Source organism: Danio rerio, chromosome 25 (assembly GCF_049306965.1).
Source record: "Danio rerio strain Tuebingen ecotype United States chromosome 25, GRCz12tu, whole genome shotgun sequence".
NCBI lineage: Eukaryota > Metazoa > Chordata > Actinopteri > Cypriniformes > Danionidae > Danio > Danio rerio.
Window position 1 is genome coordinate 17154125 of NC_133200.1, and position 19184 is coordinate 17173308.

General features: G+C 36.1%; 1 protein-coding gene across 27 annotated transcripts in view; it reads left to right on the forward strand.

Moving 5' to 3' along the window:
- Positions 1-19184, forward strand: part of mical2b (microtubule associated monooxygenase, calponin and LIM domain containing 2b) — a 135499-nt gene that overhangs the window by 37337 nt on the left and 78978 nt on the right. For all 27 annotated transcript variants that reach the window (XR_012399945.1, XR_012399942.1, XR_012399944.1 and 24 more), the window contains 4 exon segments: positions 2517-2856; positions 12740-12947; positions 17020-17136; positions 18672-18773. Coding sequence is in view for 22 of the 27 variants with exons in the window: in XM_021470514.3 (XP_021326189.1) it covers positions 2593-2856; positions 12740-12947; positions 17020-17136; positions 18672-18773 (691 nt within the window). In the remaining 5 variants the exon portion in view is untranslated.

Sequence of the window (19184 nt, forward strand, 5' to 3'; positions counted from 1 at the left end):
TTTATTGTTGCTAATTTTTTTGTTACAAACAGTTTATTTTCTTATGCCTGAATGCTTTTAAAACCCTCACACAGTCACAGGCCTCAAAGACTTGCAAAATGATAAATTATAATCCAGACTCAACATTGCATATACTCACGATGTGACTATTGCGACTGATCATTGTGATATCGATGCTGAAATGAAATATTGTGCAGCTTTGCTAAATATGATTATTCTCTTTAATAGGAAAAAGATGCCCCTTTCTAAAATAGTATTTTTAAGGCTAAATGATAAATCCATGTGATTATCATGCGCATTTATCTATAATCCTGGCTCTGTATTCAGCAGTAAATCTCATTTTGCGATATTGACAGCTGTTTGCATAGTTTCTTGGTGAACTATGGCTCTTTGTAGTGAACGTTGCTAATTTTAAACCTGAAACCAAATGCAAATAACGCATATGATGTCGTTTTTAGTGTTTGAAATAAGTGAAATGGTGTCTTAGAATATAGAATAAAGCGTGCAACATTTCATAATAGCATTTTAAAAATTGACAAAGGTGGTGTGTCATAACATACTTTATCAGGAAAATTATAATTAAAAGAACTCTAATATAAACCATGTTGTCGGGGTCAAGTCTTGATTTAACATCTTGAATCAAATGTAAGCAGTTTAATCTTCTGTTTATCCTACACGTGCTATTAAGATTTCCAGCTAACACTGCGACTCATGACAGCACCCTCTAGCCTTCAAAGGAGATTTACTGTTGATCACATCAATTTACTTTCCTCGCATGATGTGCAAGACAATCACAACTTGCAGTATGTTGATTTGTCCTTCCAATCTCCACCCCAGATAAATAAGATCTCCAGGTATCTGGACAAAAAGTCAACAGAGTTTCAATACCCAAGTCAATACCCAAACCTGTTAACAGTATTCAACTGAATTAAGAGTTTCCTATCAATATAGGAGTTGACTGAGAAAACCAGAAAGTAGCTGAAGCAGGAGACAAAGTAATGACGATAAAGAAATAGTAAAATTTATTTTATAATCTTAGTTGCGTATTCATTGCTCAGACTTCGTCTGATCAGGATAAATCCAACAAGTGTTGTTATACCACAAGCCACACCAATGGAAAATTACTGCTTCACAACATTGTCCAGAGACAATACAGATCTTGAAATGGAGACATTTCCTTATCTCTTTGTCATGAAAACAAGTATCGCTTGAATCCACAGTCATAAGATTATAACAATATGGGAAAATGAAATACTAATGAAGCAATAATAGAATGAAAAATAATAATAATAAAATATAAAAACATAATAAAATGATAAATGTTCATTCATTCATTCATTTATTTTATTTTCGGCTTAGTCCCTTTATTTATCCGGGGTCGTCAGCGGAATGAACCTCCATCTTATCCAACACGTTTTTACGCAGCGGATGCCCTTCCAGCCGCAACCCATCTCTGGGAAACATCCACACACACTTATTCACACACACTCTCATACACTACGGAAAATTTAGCCTACTCAATTCACCTGTACCGCATGTCTTTGGACTGTGGGGGAAACTGGAGCACCTGGAGGACACCCACACGAACACGAGGAGAACATGCAAACTCCACACAGAAATGCAAAGGCTCGAACCAGCGACCTTCTTGCTGTGAGGCGACAGCACTACCTACTGCGCCACTGCGTTGCCAAAATGAAATTAATCAAAAATAATCAATTTATTAAATAATGATCAATAAAATGATATAATGATAATTATATAAAGGACTACTAATCATATGATTACAATAATTAAATTAAGAATAAATGCATATAAACAAATCATATATATATATATATATATATGATATATATATGTTTTGGATTAACATCATTGTTTTTTGTTTTTATTTCAGCTCTCTTTCAGACTAAACTGTTCCAGGACTTTCAATACAAAAGGAAAAAATGGCTATTGTTGTTTTTTTTTTTTTTTTTTTTTTTTTTTACATCCCTTTACAGCCATGTCCTGATTAGTTTTGTTGTTTGAGTTGGGCTGGCATTTCGAACTAAAATATTCCTGTGATATGTTACAGTGGACATGCTGTAAAATGAAAAATAAAAACAAAACGTAAAAATTAACACAGGATTTAGGTAATAATTAAATCTTTGGGTCTCAGGAGGATATATATTTATATTTAATTTTGTATTCGATTAGTCATGATTAATTGTTAAACAGCACTAAATAATTCTAAACCAATGTTTGTATCCCCTACCTCTTACTCAGACGCTGTTGTTTTATTGAGACAGTTGACCTTTATATACAAACAACTACGACAGGTTGCAATCAGGGCTCTAAAGCAATAAATGAGTTCATCCAATATCAAAACCACACCATTTTTAGTCATTTCACTGCACCGTACACCCATATATAGGATGTTTTTTTCCCTACACACAAATTGGTTGATAACTGCAGATAATGACATTTTATGGCACAGCATAGAAACAAATAAAAACCCTCTCTTCCTTTTCTCTCCTTAGTCTTAGAAAGTGATGCCAGCACCGAACAACTCCTGACCACTGAATCCCCTATCAACAGAGGAAAAGACGAAGAAGGATGGGGGAGACGGAGGAAGAACGGACATCTCAGGCCGGTCAGCTTTTTGAGAATTTTATCCAGGCCACTACCTGTAAAGGCACCCTGCAGGCTTTCAGTGTCCTCTGCAGACAGCTGGAGCTCAACCCGTCCGACCACAGAGGCTTTTACAGCAGCCTGAAAACTGCTGTCACCTTCTGGAAAGCCAAGGGTCTCTGGGGGAAACTAGACAAGAGAGCTGGACACAAGGAGTACAGTAAGGGCAGAGCCTGTGCTGACACAAGGGTGAGTCTTTAGACATCTACTGTATCTGCCTTATTTTTAATGTCAGAACTTAAATGTTTGCTTTTGGACAGTTAAATGGATAGTTCACCCAAAAATTTGCCCTCTTGATTTTTAAGATGTAGGGGACTTTTTTATTCAGTATAGAATTAAAGGAGATTTTCTCACTGAAAAAAGTGAGTGATTGAGAAGTCAACCAGCACTTACTGTAGATAGTAAAAAAAAAAACACACAGGCGACACAAAATTAATACATGTGGCTGCTGATGACATTGAGGTCTGATGAAGTGAAATGATTGGCCAATTTCATTTAAAACATTATTTTAAATCTACAGCCTCAACAATATATAAAAATTTGGTCACACTTTATCTTAAGATACAATTTTTGCAGTTAATAAACCTATTAACTCTTTTTTACCTAAGTCCTAATTTGCTGTTTATTAATAGTTATTTAGGTAGTTGTTAGGTTTATGTATTATGAAGCCACAAATGTTGCAAATGTGACGTCATCGATGTGTATGTGGAGATTCGCTTTGGTTGTGTGCGACATGATTTCGGCTGGCGGAGGACATGATTTATTTAGGCTGGAACAAACAGTGCGCTCCTCCTGGTGGGACATGCCTAGTACACATTTCTAGGTAGGTGTCCTGGAGGCATCTGAAACAGATGCTCAAGCCATCTCAGCTGACTTTCATCGATGTGGAGGAGCAGTGGCTCTACTCCAAGCTCCTCCTAGGTGACAGAGCTCCTCAACCTGTCTAATAGGGTGCGCCCTGCCACCCTGCGAAGGAAACTCATTTCGGCCACTTGTATCCGAGATCTTGTCCTTTTGGTCATGACCCAAAGATCATGACCATAGGTGAGAGTAGGAACGTAGATTCACTGGTAAATCAAGACCTTTGCCTTTCTACTCAGCTCCTTCTTTACCACAACAGACAGATACAGTACATTGACTCCATTACTGCAGCTGCTGCACCAATCCGCCTGTCAATCTCACGTTCCATCCTTCCCTCACTCGTGAACAAAACCAAAAGATACTTGAACTTCTCTACCTGGGGTAAGCTGGAGATTTCTGGAGAGTTCAGCCTTTTTCAAGAAGTTGAGTCCCAGAGACCAAGCTGTGCAAGGAGGTTAGCCCAACTATCTTTATTCAGTACCGTTCCACCTCCCGCATAAGCTCGGCTCCTTTCCTCCAAGTGAGGTGACATTCCATGTCCCAAGAGCCAGTTTCTGCACCCAACGATCGGGTTGTCATGGTCCTAACCTTCGACCACCACCTGTTCCACAAGGTCCCCTTAAGACTTCCCCTGTAAGTGGTAGGCCCGCAGAAAGATGCTCCCACGTCGCTCCTTTCGGCTAAGCCCGGCCGGGTTCTCTGGGGAAAAAACCCGGCCACCAAGTGCTCTCATACGAGCCTCAACCTCAGGCCTGGGTTCTGGGTGGGGCCTTACTAGGCGCCATACTGAGCGACGTCACGGACCTTGGTGTAATTAAGTTCATAAAGGGTTTTTGAACTGCACTTAGTCTGATCTGTCATCTAAGACCTTTAGCCTTGGGAAACCCTACCAGGGGCATTAGCCCCCGACAACTTAGCTCTTAGGATTATTGAGGCACTCAAACCCCTTCACCATGATAAAGTGGCGGTTCATGGAGGAGATTAAATAAAATAATAATCTAATATTTTGGGTGGGTTTTTGTGCTTTTGGGCTGGAAAAAGTCTGCTATATCTGGCAACACTGTTCAAAACCAACTTCCAGGCTCAGCGTTAAAATGGTGTTAAAAAAAATAAACTTTTTTTTACTCAATGCATCAACATTTACTTAATGTTATAATCAATGCATCATGTGATAAATAATTAAAAGAAAAGAAATACAAAATTTGTTGCAAGCAAAAGATCAAATTCTAAATTTGGTGACACTACAATTACAATTACACTACAATATTGTAACAACAAAACAAAAATTGTAACAAAACAAATTGTAAACCATTTTCAAACAAAGCTGAGATTTAAAGAGCCCCTATTATACATGAAATAGAGTCATATTTTGGTTGTAAGGGTCTCCAGCAACAGTCTAATATGCATGCAAGGTCAAAAAACACTTATGGTCTTATATTATGCATTTATTTTTATCCCAGCGACTCCCATATGAATTGTTCAGCGATTCTATTGTTCCCAAACCCCTCCTTAGCGTGAAGGTAATCTGCGCTGATTGGACCGATGACAGCCTGCTGCGATTGGTCAACACTGACAGCCTTCAGCGCGAGACAGAGTGAAATGCCCAGCAGCTAATCAACAACATAGAAGTAGTCACAGTGCATACACGCTCAGGGCCGACGCGTCCATAGTGACGACTTAGGCGGTTGCCTAGGACAGCACAATATAGAGGGCGGCGTCTGCGACACCTCCCTCACCACCCGCGTCCTCAGTTCTATTAGCTTACGATGGCCATAGCAACAACAAACGGCAGTGGAACGCCAGCTCACAAACAAATTTAATGTTAAATAGGTAAACAAAGCAGAACGCGGTGCATTATTAATGTGGCTTTACACGCGATATGAGAATATAAAGAGTTAACCTGATACAGTACACGCGGTTACAAGTAACAAAACACATTTAGTTACATAATTTGCCAGCTAGCGTAAACGAGGCAACAGTTTTAATCGCACGTACTTACACTTGTAAAATGGAGAACAAAACTGATCCATGTTCTGACAGTAGTCTTTTCTGATCCTTTCTTTAACAAACGGCCGATGAAGTCTTCTTTGTAAGCATGTAGTTTTCAGAAGCACTGCACTTTTGCAAAAATAAACCTCAACCACTGACTCTTCACAGTTTCTTCTTTGGGTAGAGTCAATTTGTGTGCCTTTATTTCTGTGTTAGTGGGAGGGGCCGCAGGTTTCAAATCTCCTGGGTTTGCGCGTGCAACTACTGGGCGGGCTTGTGTTTCGTAGCCGCTTCATCGCGAAACACCTAATTACTCGTTAACAAGACGACTCATTTGAAGCACTATGAGTCGACTCTTTTATAGATGAATCAACAGTTTTTAAACACTGTACACTTACAGATTTAAGCCTTAGCTGGATATTTCACTTCATTTAGAGCTGTGTTACACACTAAATGGAAGGTCATTTTCAAAAACCCATAATATGTGCTCTTTAATAATTTTGTGAAGCAATTGACTCAGAGTTACCAAAAGCGTTTCTTTTTTTCTTCCATTCTCAGTCTAAACACATCAGTGCCTGTTGTTCAACTAAAAACTGAGATGGCATATCTCATTTTCATATTCACATTTGTTAGTCAAATCACGTTTGCCTAAAATCCTGGCTGAGATCGCTGCAGTTATGGCCATCTTGGCGGAACATCTTGCGTTTGTTCTATTTATAAAGCAAAAGGGGAAATGAGGATCAGTATCATTTAGTCTCAGCCGTTTTTTCCACTACAGTTGACCATTCGACTGAGGGGTCAGAGGTTAGGGAGCTTTTTGTCTATTTAAGGCTCCTTTAGATGAGAAACACATGGATTCATCCATACAGATGACCTGAAATTTCCACATCTTAGAGATTTGCATTGTTAGCATTGTTTTGACTGAAACCATGCACAAAGGATTTGATAATGTTGTTTTAACTGCCGCTATGGGAATGGCATGATCTCAATGCTGGAGTGCCATACCAAACTAATCTGGTCTTACTTCATTTGCAGGCGTCATGTTAGCTAGTTGTTGAACTAATGTTGTTGTGTTAGCTTGGGAAAGTAAGTCCTCTGTTGTTTAACTATAGACTGTTAAAATCTACTACGCATTAACTAGAGCCCTGTGTTATCATGTGGATATTTGTGAGCAGTCAATGGAAGAGTCAATCTCAGGTCACTTGGCTTTGCATACGTGTTAGTGTGTTTTATTATGGTGCTTTTACAGAGGACCTGTGAACTTATTTAACACTTTATCAAACTCAAACAGCAACAATATTCGCAAAGCTTTTTGAATAGCAGTTTTGCTACTCTAGTGTTTTAACTTGGCCTTTGCTACTGTTATTGCTGTCCTTATTCTCATGAAGCAAATCGTAGCTGGTTTGAATAGATTTGCATTGTGCGTGTAAGGTTCATTTTTCAGAGATTTGTTGACTTGGTGCACAAGAACATAATTAAAGGGTATATATGTATTTTAGCTGCACAATTAATCGTTAAAAGATCTCGATTCGATCCCCTAGACTATCTTAATCCAGCATTTCTACGATTATGTCAATCATATTTTCGAATTCAGGAGGGAAGAAAAGGCGGCTGCAAGAGTCTTTTCATTGTTTCACATACGTTGCTCAGTGACATTGACACCTCCAAAGGATGTTGAATGAGTCACATACTGTATTTATAAGGTATAATTCACCTAAAGATGTCATTTTTGTCTTAACATAATGATGTTTTCACGGCTGGGAAATTACACGTGACGTAAGCTGCTGACTGTTATCACAGTGAAGCGCGCGCGCGCTCTACTTAATGATAGACGCGAGCGTGTCTACTTCAGTGACGAGAACCTCCATATGTTGCAAGTAACAGGTATCACAGTTGTAAATAATATTCTGTTTGTGGCACAGAGTGATTGTTTGGGAACCGCGCGCGAAGTATGAACAAGTGCTTAGCATTCAAAATGAAACCGAAAGTGTGCACTTCATTTAAATGATCATATCCCATTTTAGAGTTATGATTACGGCAAGTATTTGATATGTTTTTTCTTTTATAGAGAACCCATGAAATGAGTTCATGAGTTGTGCATGAAAATAAATGTTTACAATGTCAGTATAACTACTCTAGCCTATATATTATTGAATATAATCTGATAATGGCAAATGTCTGATTTTACCAGTGGATAAATTTGTCTAATATGACAGATTGCAAGCATATATCTCAAAGATAATAATTCAACATCAGAATTATTATAAGTAGAATAGAATTATTTATAGAAACCAGTAGACCTACACATAATATTATTATCGATGTTGTGCCATATGTTTTTTTTTACTATATCTTTATTTTACATCTACAGAATCGTAAGAAAATCGTGATCTTTATTTTAAGCAAAAAAAAATTGCGATTCTCATTTTAGCCAGAATCGTGCAGCTCTAATATGTATGTTCGTCCAAAAAATGGAAACTTAGAATGAGTTAATTTGGGATCTCAACTTCCAAAATTACCACAAAAAATAAATAATAAATAAATAAATAAATAAATAAATAAGTATCTAATGGTTGGTGAAAATGGCCTATACAACTTATGTACTGCAGTCATAAAATGTATACTGAACTTTCTCATATTTTACTTTAGCATGTTCAAAGTCTGTGCAATGCAGTTGTTTACATTGCATATTGTCTTAACTGTACCTGAGGTCAGTATTTACAGTCAGGGCTTTACAACAACACTTTGGCTGGTTGAAGATCATTTTTCAATTATAGTTATCTTAAAAGCAGAGTTCAACAATAAAGCTGGTCCAATATACGTGCAAATGTCACCTTAATGGAGAGACAGCTTGACCGACAAAAATAGCGTTCACTCGAGCAAAAGAAAGCAGGTGAATACTGAATGAAAGGATGATCACTCGTGTAAACAGGTGATGTGATGAGCTGTTTAAAAAGTGCGCGCACTCCCAACTTCTGACATGAAGCAACCATGCCTGGAAACGCAACTGCTGCGATCTGTTCTCTTTGAAATAGACTGGACAAAAAGTGATGCTCGTGCACCCACAATCCTGCTGCTTCTAAAATCTCTGGATGTTTTTAAAATATGCATTTTTTTTAAGCAGCAGCAATTCCTGTTTTTGTTTTAATTAATCTTTGATCAGAACAGATTATGGGCCTAACGTTACCTGCGTCCGCGTGATCATCATTTTATTATCACACATGGTATGTTTTTCACCTGCTTTCTTATGCTTATGGTTATTTTCGCTAATATGGTTTCATTATTATTTTTACAATAACATTGCTTTAAGAGGAGATTAGTTCTCCATATATGTGTAGTTAACTAGTGATCTGAGAGACCTTTAGCCTGGACAGACTAGGCTACTGTGTAAAGATTTAGGTATATGTCGTATATACAGGTATATATAGGTATATATTTTTTTTTAAAAAGGTTTTGTTGAATGAAAAGAGCATGTATAAAGCTACATTTATTATGTTTTGACATATCATCACCTTAGAATTATAAGGTTCTATCTGCGTTCTGAATGATTTTGAGATATCGAGCTTCAAAGTTTTGGCATTCCATACAGCAAACAATATGTGTGTAACAGTTCTCTTTCATACATTAACTTGACAGAGACCCTAATAGTGCTCTAATTGTAAATAATCGAAATTCTCTTACATTTGCAAATTGGGATGAAATAAACAGGGCAGAATCTTCTCATCCTAAATAGTCATTTTTCGCTTGAAATTATAAGGTTCTATCTGGCAGATTGTTAATTGAAGGATTACTTATCAAGAAATACAATCACAAAATATATAAATTTGTGTTGTAACAACATGTTGATGCTTGTGAAAGTTACATTTTTGCTTTTTATAACATTTCATGTTTTAGGATGAATATATTTTTCTTGATTAATTTAAGCATAAGGCTGTGCCAAATATTTTATTCAATGCAGATGTTAATTTTATGTAATTAATATGGTAATATTTATTGAATTTGATCCTTTATATGAACTATTGAACTTTATTTATTGAATTATGTCCCATGAATTTAATTAAGTATTTTCCCTTCAAGGCTTAATATAAAATTTAAAGACTTTAAAAGAAAATAGACAATAAGCAAATACGTTTAATAAACACTGAAACATGTTTCACTGACTATATAAATACACACAAATAAAAATATTTCACATTGCATAATTTATTTTTAATAACTGTTTTCTTTTCAACAATGTCAAGTTTAACATTTCATCTTAATGTCACAAAAATGCTTCCATATCATCAAATTTACACACATCTTTACAGTTTTAGGTTTCTTATCAATTTTGCATGGTGCAGCATTATTTAGTCGACTTTAGTGATTTTAGTTGACTTTAGTGATTTTTGGGTTTCTTTTTGGTCTTTTCCACTGTCAATGGAGCAGTCCTGCGAAATGACAAAGAAAGCTGATCCTGATTGGTCATTGTGTGTGCGTTTGAAATGCAGGCTAGAGTTCGACTTTGTAGATAAAACTTTTTTTGTTTTTTAAATAAAAGGTCAAAGTCTAATTTTATGCATATAAAATATATTTTTCCAGCAACAAAATTGTGGATAGTAAAAATGGTGAGTGGCTATGTTGGAAAACTACTAGCCACAGTGGCTGGTGATCAAAAAAGTTAACGTAAAGCCCTGTTTACAGTATATTAACCTTGACTGAAGTGTTGATTTTATTATTATCCCGACAAGAAAATCAATGTAATACTTTGTTTAATACTCTTATTTTGTATTATTTAATTATTTTGAGGGGATTTTATTGCCAGAGCCAAACGTTTAAAGTGCAGATAATGCCATATGGAGACATTAATATATAAAAATGTAACTATCGAAAAGCTCCCTTTATAAATATACAGACTTTTGGATGCTATTTCTGACAATTTTCTTAATTGTATCACGTTTAACATTTAGATATATATTTAGACTTTTTCACGTTTTAGTTATTGTTTTTGTTAATATTAGTTTTGATATAAGCGTTAGGGTTTCCAGGAAAAAAAGTGTCTAATATGGAACTCATGTAGAGCATCATTAGATAATAAATTTATAGATATTTCTGCGCAGTAAAAGAAACATTCTCTTAGTTTTCATTATTTTTTTCTTTATTTTTCTAATTAATTTGTCGTTTGTTTAGTTTTTTTGGCTGCAAAACAATAAAATGTGACACTGTTGTTGTTGTTGTTGTTGTTGTTGTTGTTTTAACCCTTCAATATATCCAAACCATGTGCATGATTGTTTTACTTGTCTAAATAACAAAAATCATCAATGTTTTTTTTTTATTCAAAATATATATATAATTAATAAAATAAAAAAGAAGGAACATTTCCAGCAATCTTTTGTCATTTTTTTATGGGAGAGGCCCAGAGAGTTTGAGCTGTTACTGTTCATAAATCTGACTCTTAGTGATCCCGGACATGCCCCCATTTTCAGGCCTTTCTATCCCGGTGGTCTTTCCATGCTTCAGAGACTGTGAGATTAATCCTCATCTTGGCTTTTGAATCCAGGTCGGCTGCTGTTAGCACCACTCTGGCACAGAAAAACCCACAGTAGTGTCTGAAGCAGAAAATGAGGGTTTTCTCCAGTGATCAGGAAACATGCAGACTTTGACTCATCCCACAGGAAGCCGGGAACATCAACTGAGGACTGAGATAAAGGGTCATGGCAGAAATTGTTTTCCATAAAAGGAGCTTGGTTGTTTGCCAAGATCTAAAGTTGTTCATGTACAAAGGATGAAATAAAAGAAGAATTGCATATTTAAGCTTCAGACATAAATGATCATGATATTGCATTACTCTAACCTTTGAAATTTTCTTACACTTAGTGCAGTTATTTATTTTGTATTCAGTATGGCCTGTCTGTTCGCACTTACACACCCTTAGTAATAAAAGTGTGATAAGTGTTTTTTCCTTTGTTGCAGCCTTTTATGGATTTATTCATACACACCATATTTGGTGAGGTTCACTGTAACGTTCCAACAGGTCCAAATGAGAGAAAACAAATGCAATTTAAGCCAAGGGGGAACACATAAATGTCACTTCAAACTGAACAGTTTCAACATTGGGGAACACCCTCTCAACCTAAAAGTGTGTGTGTGCATGTGCGCGCGTGTGTGTGCGTGCGTGCGTGCGTGTGTGCGTGTGTGCGTGCGTGTGTGTGCGTGTGTGTGCGTGTGTGCGTGTGTGTGTGCGTGTGCGCGTGTGTGTGTGTGTGCGCGCGTGTGTGCATGCATGCGTGTGTGCGTGTGTGTGTGTGTGTGTGTGTGTGTGTGTGTTGTTTGTGCTTAGTTTTTGTGCGTTTTGTTTGCTTATCTTGTTCTTTTTTTAGGACTTTTTTTTTCTTGATTCTGTTTGTGTGTTTTTATATTTTGTATTCATTGTTTTTGCATAAGTCTTTAGTGTATTTTTCCATGCTTACCTTTTTCTATTTTTGACATTTTTGTTTGTTCTTTCCTTTTTTGTTTGTTAATGTTGTTGTTTTTTAGAGTTATTTATTTATTTTTACACTATGCTTTCATTTTGAATTCATATTCACCAATAACAACTGTGTAATTGTGCCAGTAGAGGGGGCATTCACAAACTGATTATGATTGGCCGTAAAGTGAAGTCATCTGTCCACAGACTGTAAAAGATATCGACATAGTATCCGCGATGTCACCTATTGGTTTCTGAAGAACGCACAAGAAGCTATAAGTGTTTTGTTTGTGTTTTGTTCGCACTGACCGGGGGGTACCAAACAAGGGAACAGTGGCAGAGTGTGAGCGGAGCTATAGATGCCTGCTAGCGTTTTGCTTAGACAGGCTTTTCTTTGGGAGAAACTCTTAACACTGAATTACCTCCGACTCGTTTGTGTTTTGACCACATGTGCTTAGTTATACACTATCAATAAAGTGTTTAGACTTTTAAAAACACTGCTGTAATACATTGAGCCACTAAGCATTGTTCTTATGACGTTTTTCTACAGGAGGAAAACGTTAATTGCTTTCCAATACTTTAAAGATACTCTGTGTTTGTAAATGCAAGGCTCTTCCTGATTCTCAACAACATTTCAGATGACTGTTACAGTCTACAGCTAATCAATCTGCCAGATTCAGAAAATATTCAAATTGATTCCCTAAATGATTTTTTTATAGCTCCAAAAAAGCCAATTTTCATGCTTCATCTAATAATGGTTTGCGTATCTTGTCTCCGCAGTGTCTGATCATCGGTGGTGGCCCCTGTGGCTTTCGGACTGCCATAGAGCTGGCTCTGCTGGGCGCTAAGGTGGTGGTGATTGAAAAGAGGGACACTTTTTCCAGAAACAACGTCCTGCACCTTTGGCCTTACACTATCCATGACCTCAGGAACCTTGGAGCCAAGAAGTTTTATGGAAAGTTCTGTGCTGGATCCATAGACCACATCAGTAGGTTGCATCCGTTTTAACCAGAAACCAAAATAAACACACGTTCAATCACAATGTAGCAATTATTAAAATAAAAAAGGATTATTGCATCATAATCCGCCCCATTTCCAGCAGTCTCCAGCATTTCTCACGTCAATAAGTACATTTTTGATTCTGTGAGGAATTCGCATAAATTTGTATGATCTAGTTTATACATTTAAATACATTTTACTCATCTGCCAATGTTGGTGCCACACCACCTTTTAAAAATCGTAATTTTTTTATGGATTTGTACAAATTAGCCACTAAACGGACAAAACATCAAATAGTTGCGTTTCTTCATGAGCTGGCTTTTCACATTCATTCCTCTGCAAAGCTGTTTCAAGTGTAAATCAGTAAAGACATGTAATGGCGTACAGCATGCAGCATGCTTTATTTATTACGTTTATTTTAATATTATTATTATTTTTTTAAGTGTATAAGAATGTGTTAAAAGCATAAAAGAAAACGGATGCCTAAAGGCTGATTTATACTTTTGTGTCGAGTGATCGGCCTGACCCACGGCGCCTGCCTTGCGTGTAGTCGTGCATTTATACTTCTGCATGCTGATTGTGTTGCTCTGCAATAACACTTGTGAAAAGCTAGCCAGCTGTAGGTTTTTATGTTCCTCTGTGTTAAGTTTCTACACGGGTATTTATTTATTTTTAACGTGCAAGTAGCTAAAACTCACTCATTCAGAGGCGGGAACCGGCAGACGCGCAACAACTTTATTCACAAGTAAAGGCAAAACAAAATTCTCCATCTGGAGCTCCTTCACAGGATTCGACACTTGTAAACACTCTCTCCATCAGGCTCGTGGCTGTCAGCACCACCAACACTCGTCACTGATATCAAGCAAACCAATCACAGAGCTTGTGCTACGCGTCGTTGTGACTAGTAGTTGCATTTTTTTGGAGAGATTTTCGTATCCGTGTGGCTCTTAAAGTAACAGCGATTTTAAATTAATCATCATAAAAGGTTTTGTTCATGTGGCCCATTCTTAATCTTTTTAAATAATCGTTGCCATAATATTTAGCAAAATAATTATGATTATGATTTTTTCTTATAATTAAACACCCATAGTTTGAATTGAAATAATACAATGAAAATGCTGCTTCTTGAGAGATTCATACTGTTGAGCTATACATTTCCCGCAGACATTTATCAGTACTTTTCTTTAGTTTTTAATGACTTACGGAACATAACTGAAATAAATTAGTAGGATGCACAAATTATTACATTATTGACATCAGTTTTTTTATTTATATTGCACTAATATGAAGTTATTATGGAAGTTATGTGCTATAAGTTTTTTCTATATTGATCTTGCCCCAAAATGACCTTAAGTTGCTGATGTTGCAATAAATAAACATCATTGAGATCCCTACTAAGAGAGAAACTAACTGTTATCATGGTTTACTTGCCTGCTAGTTGCTTTGCATTTAAAGCTTGAAAATTGGTAATTTCAATAAGCAATTGTTTTGTTATAGCATAACGTTTGGTTAAATGTGCTCACTGCTATTCTTTTTGACAACACTTTTCACTGATATCCATTTTAATCATAGCTTAATAGGAAAATAAGATACAGTTTCACGGTATAGGAGACTATCAGATGTTGCAGTCACATGCAGGGATTCGCTAGACGAGATTTTCGGATGCTCTTTTTCTTTCAAGCTCTGTTGGCTGAACCTCTTGTCTGATATGCTGTCCTTTATGAGCTCTGAGATAAGACGAGTGCGACTCAGCCAAAAGAGATGTAAAACATTCAGAGCAGCCAGGATTATGCAAATGTCTTTTTCCATGCTTATCTCTTAAATGATACTGGTTGCTGTCTGATAGGAGTTTGTGCAGGCCTAACGTGTTTATATGTACCTGCCTTGGTGTTTGATTTAAACTGATTATTTCTTAGGTTGTGTTATTGAGTATTTAGAGTGATTCTTAAAAAAAACTAAGCATGAGAGCCATTTGTTTATGAATTAGACTACAGTGCTTGTTTGACTTTGCATGTGGAAGGCAGGATCACAGGTTTTGTTTTGTGCTCCATTTTTTTTTGTTTTGTTGTGTCTTGTTATTGTTTGTACTTTAGTTTTTGCAGAAGTTTTGATGTTGTATTTCTGAGCTTGCATTGTTTTGTTCATTTTCAACTGATCTTTTTGTTTTGTTTTGTGCTGGTTGTGATGTTTTTGTGATTCATGTTTTGTTTGCAAGTTTGTTTGTTTGTTTGTTTGTTTTTGCTGTTTTATTTTTTATTGTTTTATTTATTTTTTTAAAGTATTTTGCTTTTTGTGATTGGGTTGTGTTGTGTGTTTTTTTGTTGTGCTACTTTTAGGGACGTCTCGATCAGGCTTTTTTGCCCTTGAGTCTGAGTCACTTGATTTTGAATATTAACCGATACCAAAACCTGATCTAATACTTCTATAATGCATAAAAATATTATAAAGAGGAGCGAAGAAACAGTTACTAATGTGTTTGAAGCATCCACTTTTCTGATTCCAGTGATTATTGAAAGACAGAATCGGCAGGCTCTAGGCAAAGTCTCAGCAATACCTGCGAATTCTGATCAATTCACCTTATCTTAACATTCAACAACTTCGTTAACAAACAGCACTTCTGTGAAGTGGCTAGAACAATCAAGTAATAAATAACATAAATTCTTCACTTTAGGAGTTTAGCGCAACAGTAAATATATATTTTTTTAAATGCTTAAAGCATATCTCACCGTTTACTATGGGAATGTTCTCGTCATCAACTTTATAATACCTCCAGACTGCAGACATTCTCTCTCTCTCTCTCTCTCTCTCTCTCTCTCTCTCTCTCTCTCTCTCTCTCTCTCTCTCTCTCTCTCTCTAAATATATATATATTTATATTCGAGTCCTAATTGAGAGGTATCGTCCGATTTCGATTGAGTCTGAAAGCGCATGATCGGATCTGGACATCCCTAAATACTTTGTTTATTTGTGCTGTTTTGTGTGTATTTGTGTATGTAAACTTTTTTGATTACCTTAATCCGACTAAAGTCATAATCGAACTAAACAGAAATTGAATTATGTGGAGTATACCGATTTTTAGTCGCATTATTGAAGTGCAGTACAGACATGGAAACAACAATCAAACTATTTCCATAGTGTAGGATTTTCACCGTATTTAGTCTATACACACACAGCTGTTTAACACTATTCTCTGCACAGTGAAGGACCACAGACACCTGCATCTTGAAATGCAGAGTGTTTAATTCCATTAAAACTACACTCTTCTAGCAGTTCATTCTCATCCAATATCTCATTTTTTCACGGAGGGCATGCATGAAATGTTCCTGCATGAAAGTGCCAACTTCAGCTAAAGTCGACAAATTAAAAATTAAACATTCGAAATTGCATGAAACTCTGGCGGAAACGTATATAGTGTAGTGACGCAAGGATGTTAATCGAACTATGTGCTATAACATATAAAACGGGATCATTAACGTAATTCTAAGTCTCGCTTTCACTCTTTCTTGCTCTCTCTGTCTTTTCATTCACTTTTGTTATCCTACTGTCCTGTCAAATAAATGCAAATTTCCAAAAAATATATCTTTAAGATGTATTTCTATTGAATAACCCACTCAAGACTTGCACAGTTATATTTATTGTAAGGGAAAGAAAAAACTATTTGTGACCTATGTAATAAATGCTTTACAGGAAATGTTTGAATTTTTAAGTATTTATCATTAATCAAACTGAAAGATTGGATATGACTCTTTTCAGTGTGTGTGTGTGTGTGTGTGTGTGTGTGTGTGTGTGTGTGTGTGTGTGTGTGTGTGTGTGTGTGTGTGTGTGTGTGTGTGTGTGTGTGTGTGTGTGTGTGTGTGTGTGTGTGTGTGTGTGTGTGTGTGTGTGTGTGTGTGTGTGTGTGTGTGTGTGTAATGAATGTTTATTAAGAAATCAATATGATTGCATGTTATATATGTATCTTTAGAAAATGTTTTGTCATGAATATAGCCAATGCTGCTGATATGGCATTAAAACATAAATAAATAAAACTATTGAATTAACTATGTCTCCTCTCTTTTTCCAGGTATTCGTCAGCTGCAGCTCATGCTTTTAAAGATCGCTCTCATTGTTGGGGTGGAGGTTCATGTCAACGTGGAGTTTGTCAAGCTTCTCGAGCCGCCTGAAGACCAAAGCACTGATGGTAATTAACTGACCATTTGAACACTGTGTGCTTTATTTACGGTCCACAGTGTAGCCTAACAGACATGAGTCGCACGGCATCACAACATAAACTCCCAAAACAACTATAAATGCACACAACAGAGCACTCGGCTGTTTTCTTTACACCTCATGTGCTCTGGAATGGCCTGGGTAATTATTACCTTGCGTCTTGCGTCATTTCTTGGCGGATTTGTACACCCTTTTACACACATAACCACACACACCAAGAAGAATGAGATCACAGGCAAAAAACAAACAAACATTTATTTACTGTATTTAAACTGTATTTTAGGCTGTATTTCTGAACTATTTACAGTTGAAGTCAGAATTATTCTCCCCCTTTTAAATTATAATTGTTTTTATATATATATATATTTTCCAAATGATGTTTAATAGAATAAAGGAATTTTCACAGTATGTCTGATAATATTTCTTTCTCTGGAGAAAGTCTTATTTGTTGTATTTTAGCTAGAATAAAAGCAGTTTTTATTTTTTTAAAAACCATTTTAAGGTCAAAAGTTTTAGTCCCTTTAAGCTATATATTTTTTTCGATAGTCTACAGAACGAATCACTGTTATACAACAACTTGTCTAATAACCCTAACCTGCCTATTTAACCTAATTAACCTAGTTAAGCCTTTAAATGTCACTTTAAGCTGTATAGAAGTGGCTTGAAAAATATCTAGTCAAATATTATTAACTGTCATCATAGCAAAGATAAGATAAATCAGTTATAAGAAATGAGTTATTAAAACTATTATGCTGAGAAATGTTTTTAAAAAATCTTCTTTCTGCTAAACAGAAATTAAGTAACAAATAAACATGGGGGCTAATAATTCAGGGGAGCTAATAATTCTGACTTCTACTGTATGTATGCATGTATGTATGCGTGTGTGTGTTTTATTGTTTTTATTATTATTATTATATTTTTTTATTTTTAATTTTTTAATATTTTAATTTTATTAAATCAATTTTTTGGCCCAGCCTCAGCTTTAACACTACTTGGATTACCAAGGAATGGCTGTAACTTCCTAATAAAAAAATCCTCATAGATTAATGGAAGCAAAAGCAGGGCCAAAGCAGATCATGAAAACTGACACCTTCCCACTATGTACCCTTGACAACACATATACACACACACACACACACACACACACACACACACACACACACACACACACACACACACACACACAGACTCACATACACACACTACTGATACCAAGAAAGTTTGTGCCGCCTTTCTGCGTCAGTGGCACTCAGCAGTCTGCATTGTGTGAATGATAAACTCTCAGTAGTGTGCTATATATAAAGTCAGGGGTCGTTTAGGTCTGTAACACCTCTTCTGCTATGTATTGCATCATTGGCCTGATGTCAAAAAAAGGATAGAACCGGGACAAATGCTAGTAAGCTTTTTTTTTCCTGGCAGCTTCACACACTTACTGTATTTTGAAATCTGCAATAAACATAAAAGGAGTTCAGTGTTTTTCAGTTTGACCCTGTGTTTGCATTTCAGGGCAGGGATGGAGGGCTGAGATCCGGCCGGCCGATAATCCTGTCTCCGACTATGAGTTTGATGTGATAATCGGGGCAGATGGAAGGAGAAGCACTCTTGATGGTGATTAATTGTTTAGATTTGATTCTGCACAGTAGTTTTGATATTATGATGTTTTCAGGTGAAGGAGTATTGTCGGTAATAAAAAATCATTAATAGTATAATTTCCAAATTATGTTTAATATGTTAACAAAAGGATTTTTCACAGTGTTTCCCATACTTTTTTTTCTTCAGGATAAAGTATTATTTTCTTTATTTCGGCTAGAATAAAAGCAGTTTTTAATTGTTTGAAAAACATTTTAAGTTCAATATTGTTAGCCCCCTTAAGAAATGTGTTTTTTCGATTGTCTACAGAAAAAACCTTCATTATAAAATGATTTTCCTCATGCATCTACTACATTATCTACTGTGTCTACTAACTATCGATTATTAAATTAATGTACAGTGAGTGACAGTTCAAAATGACCACTATCG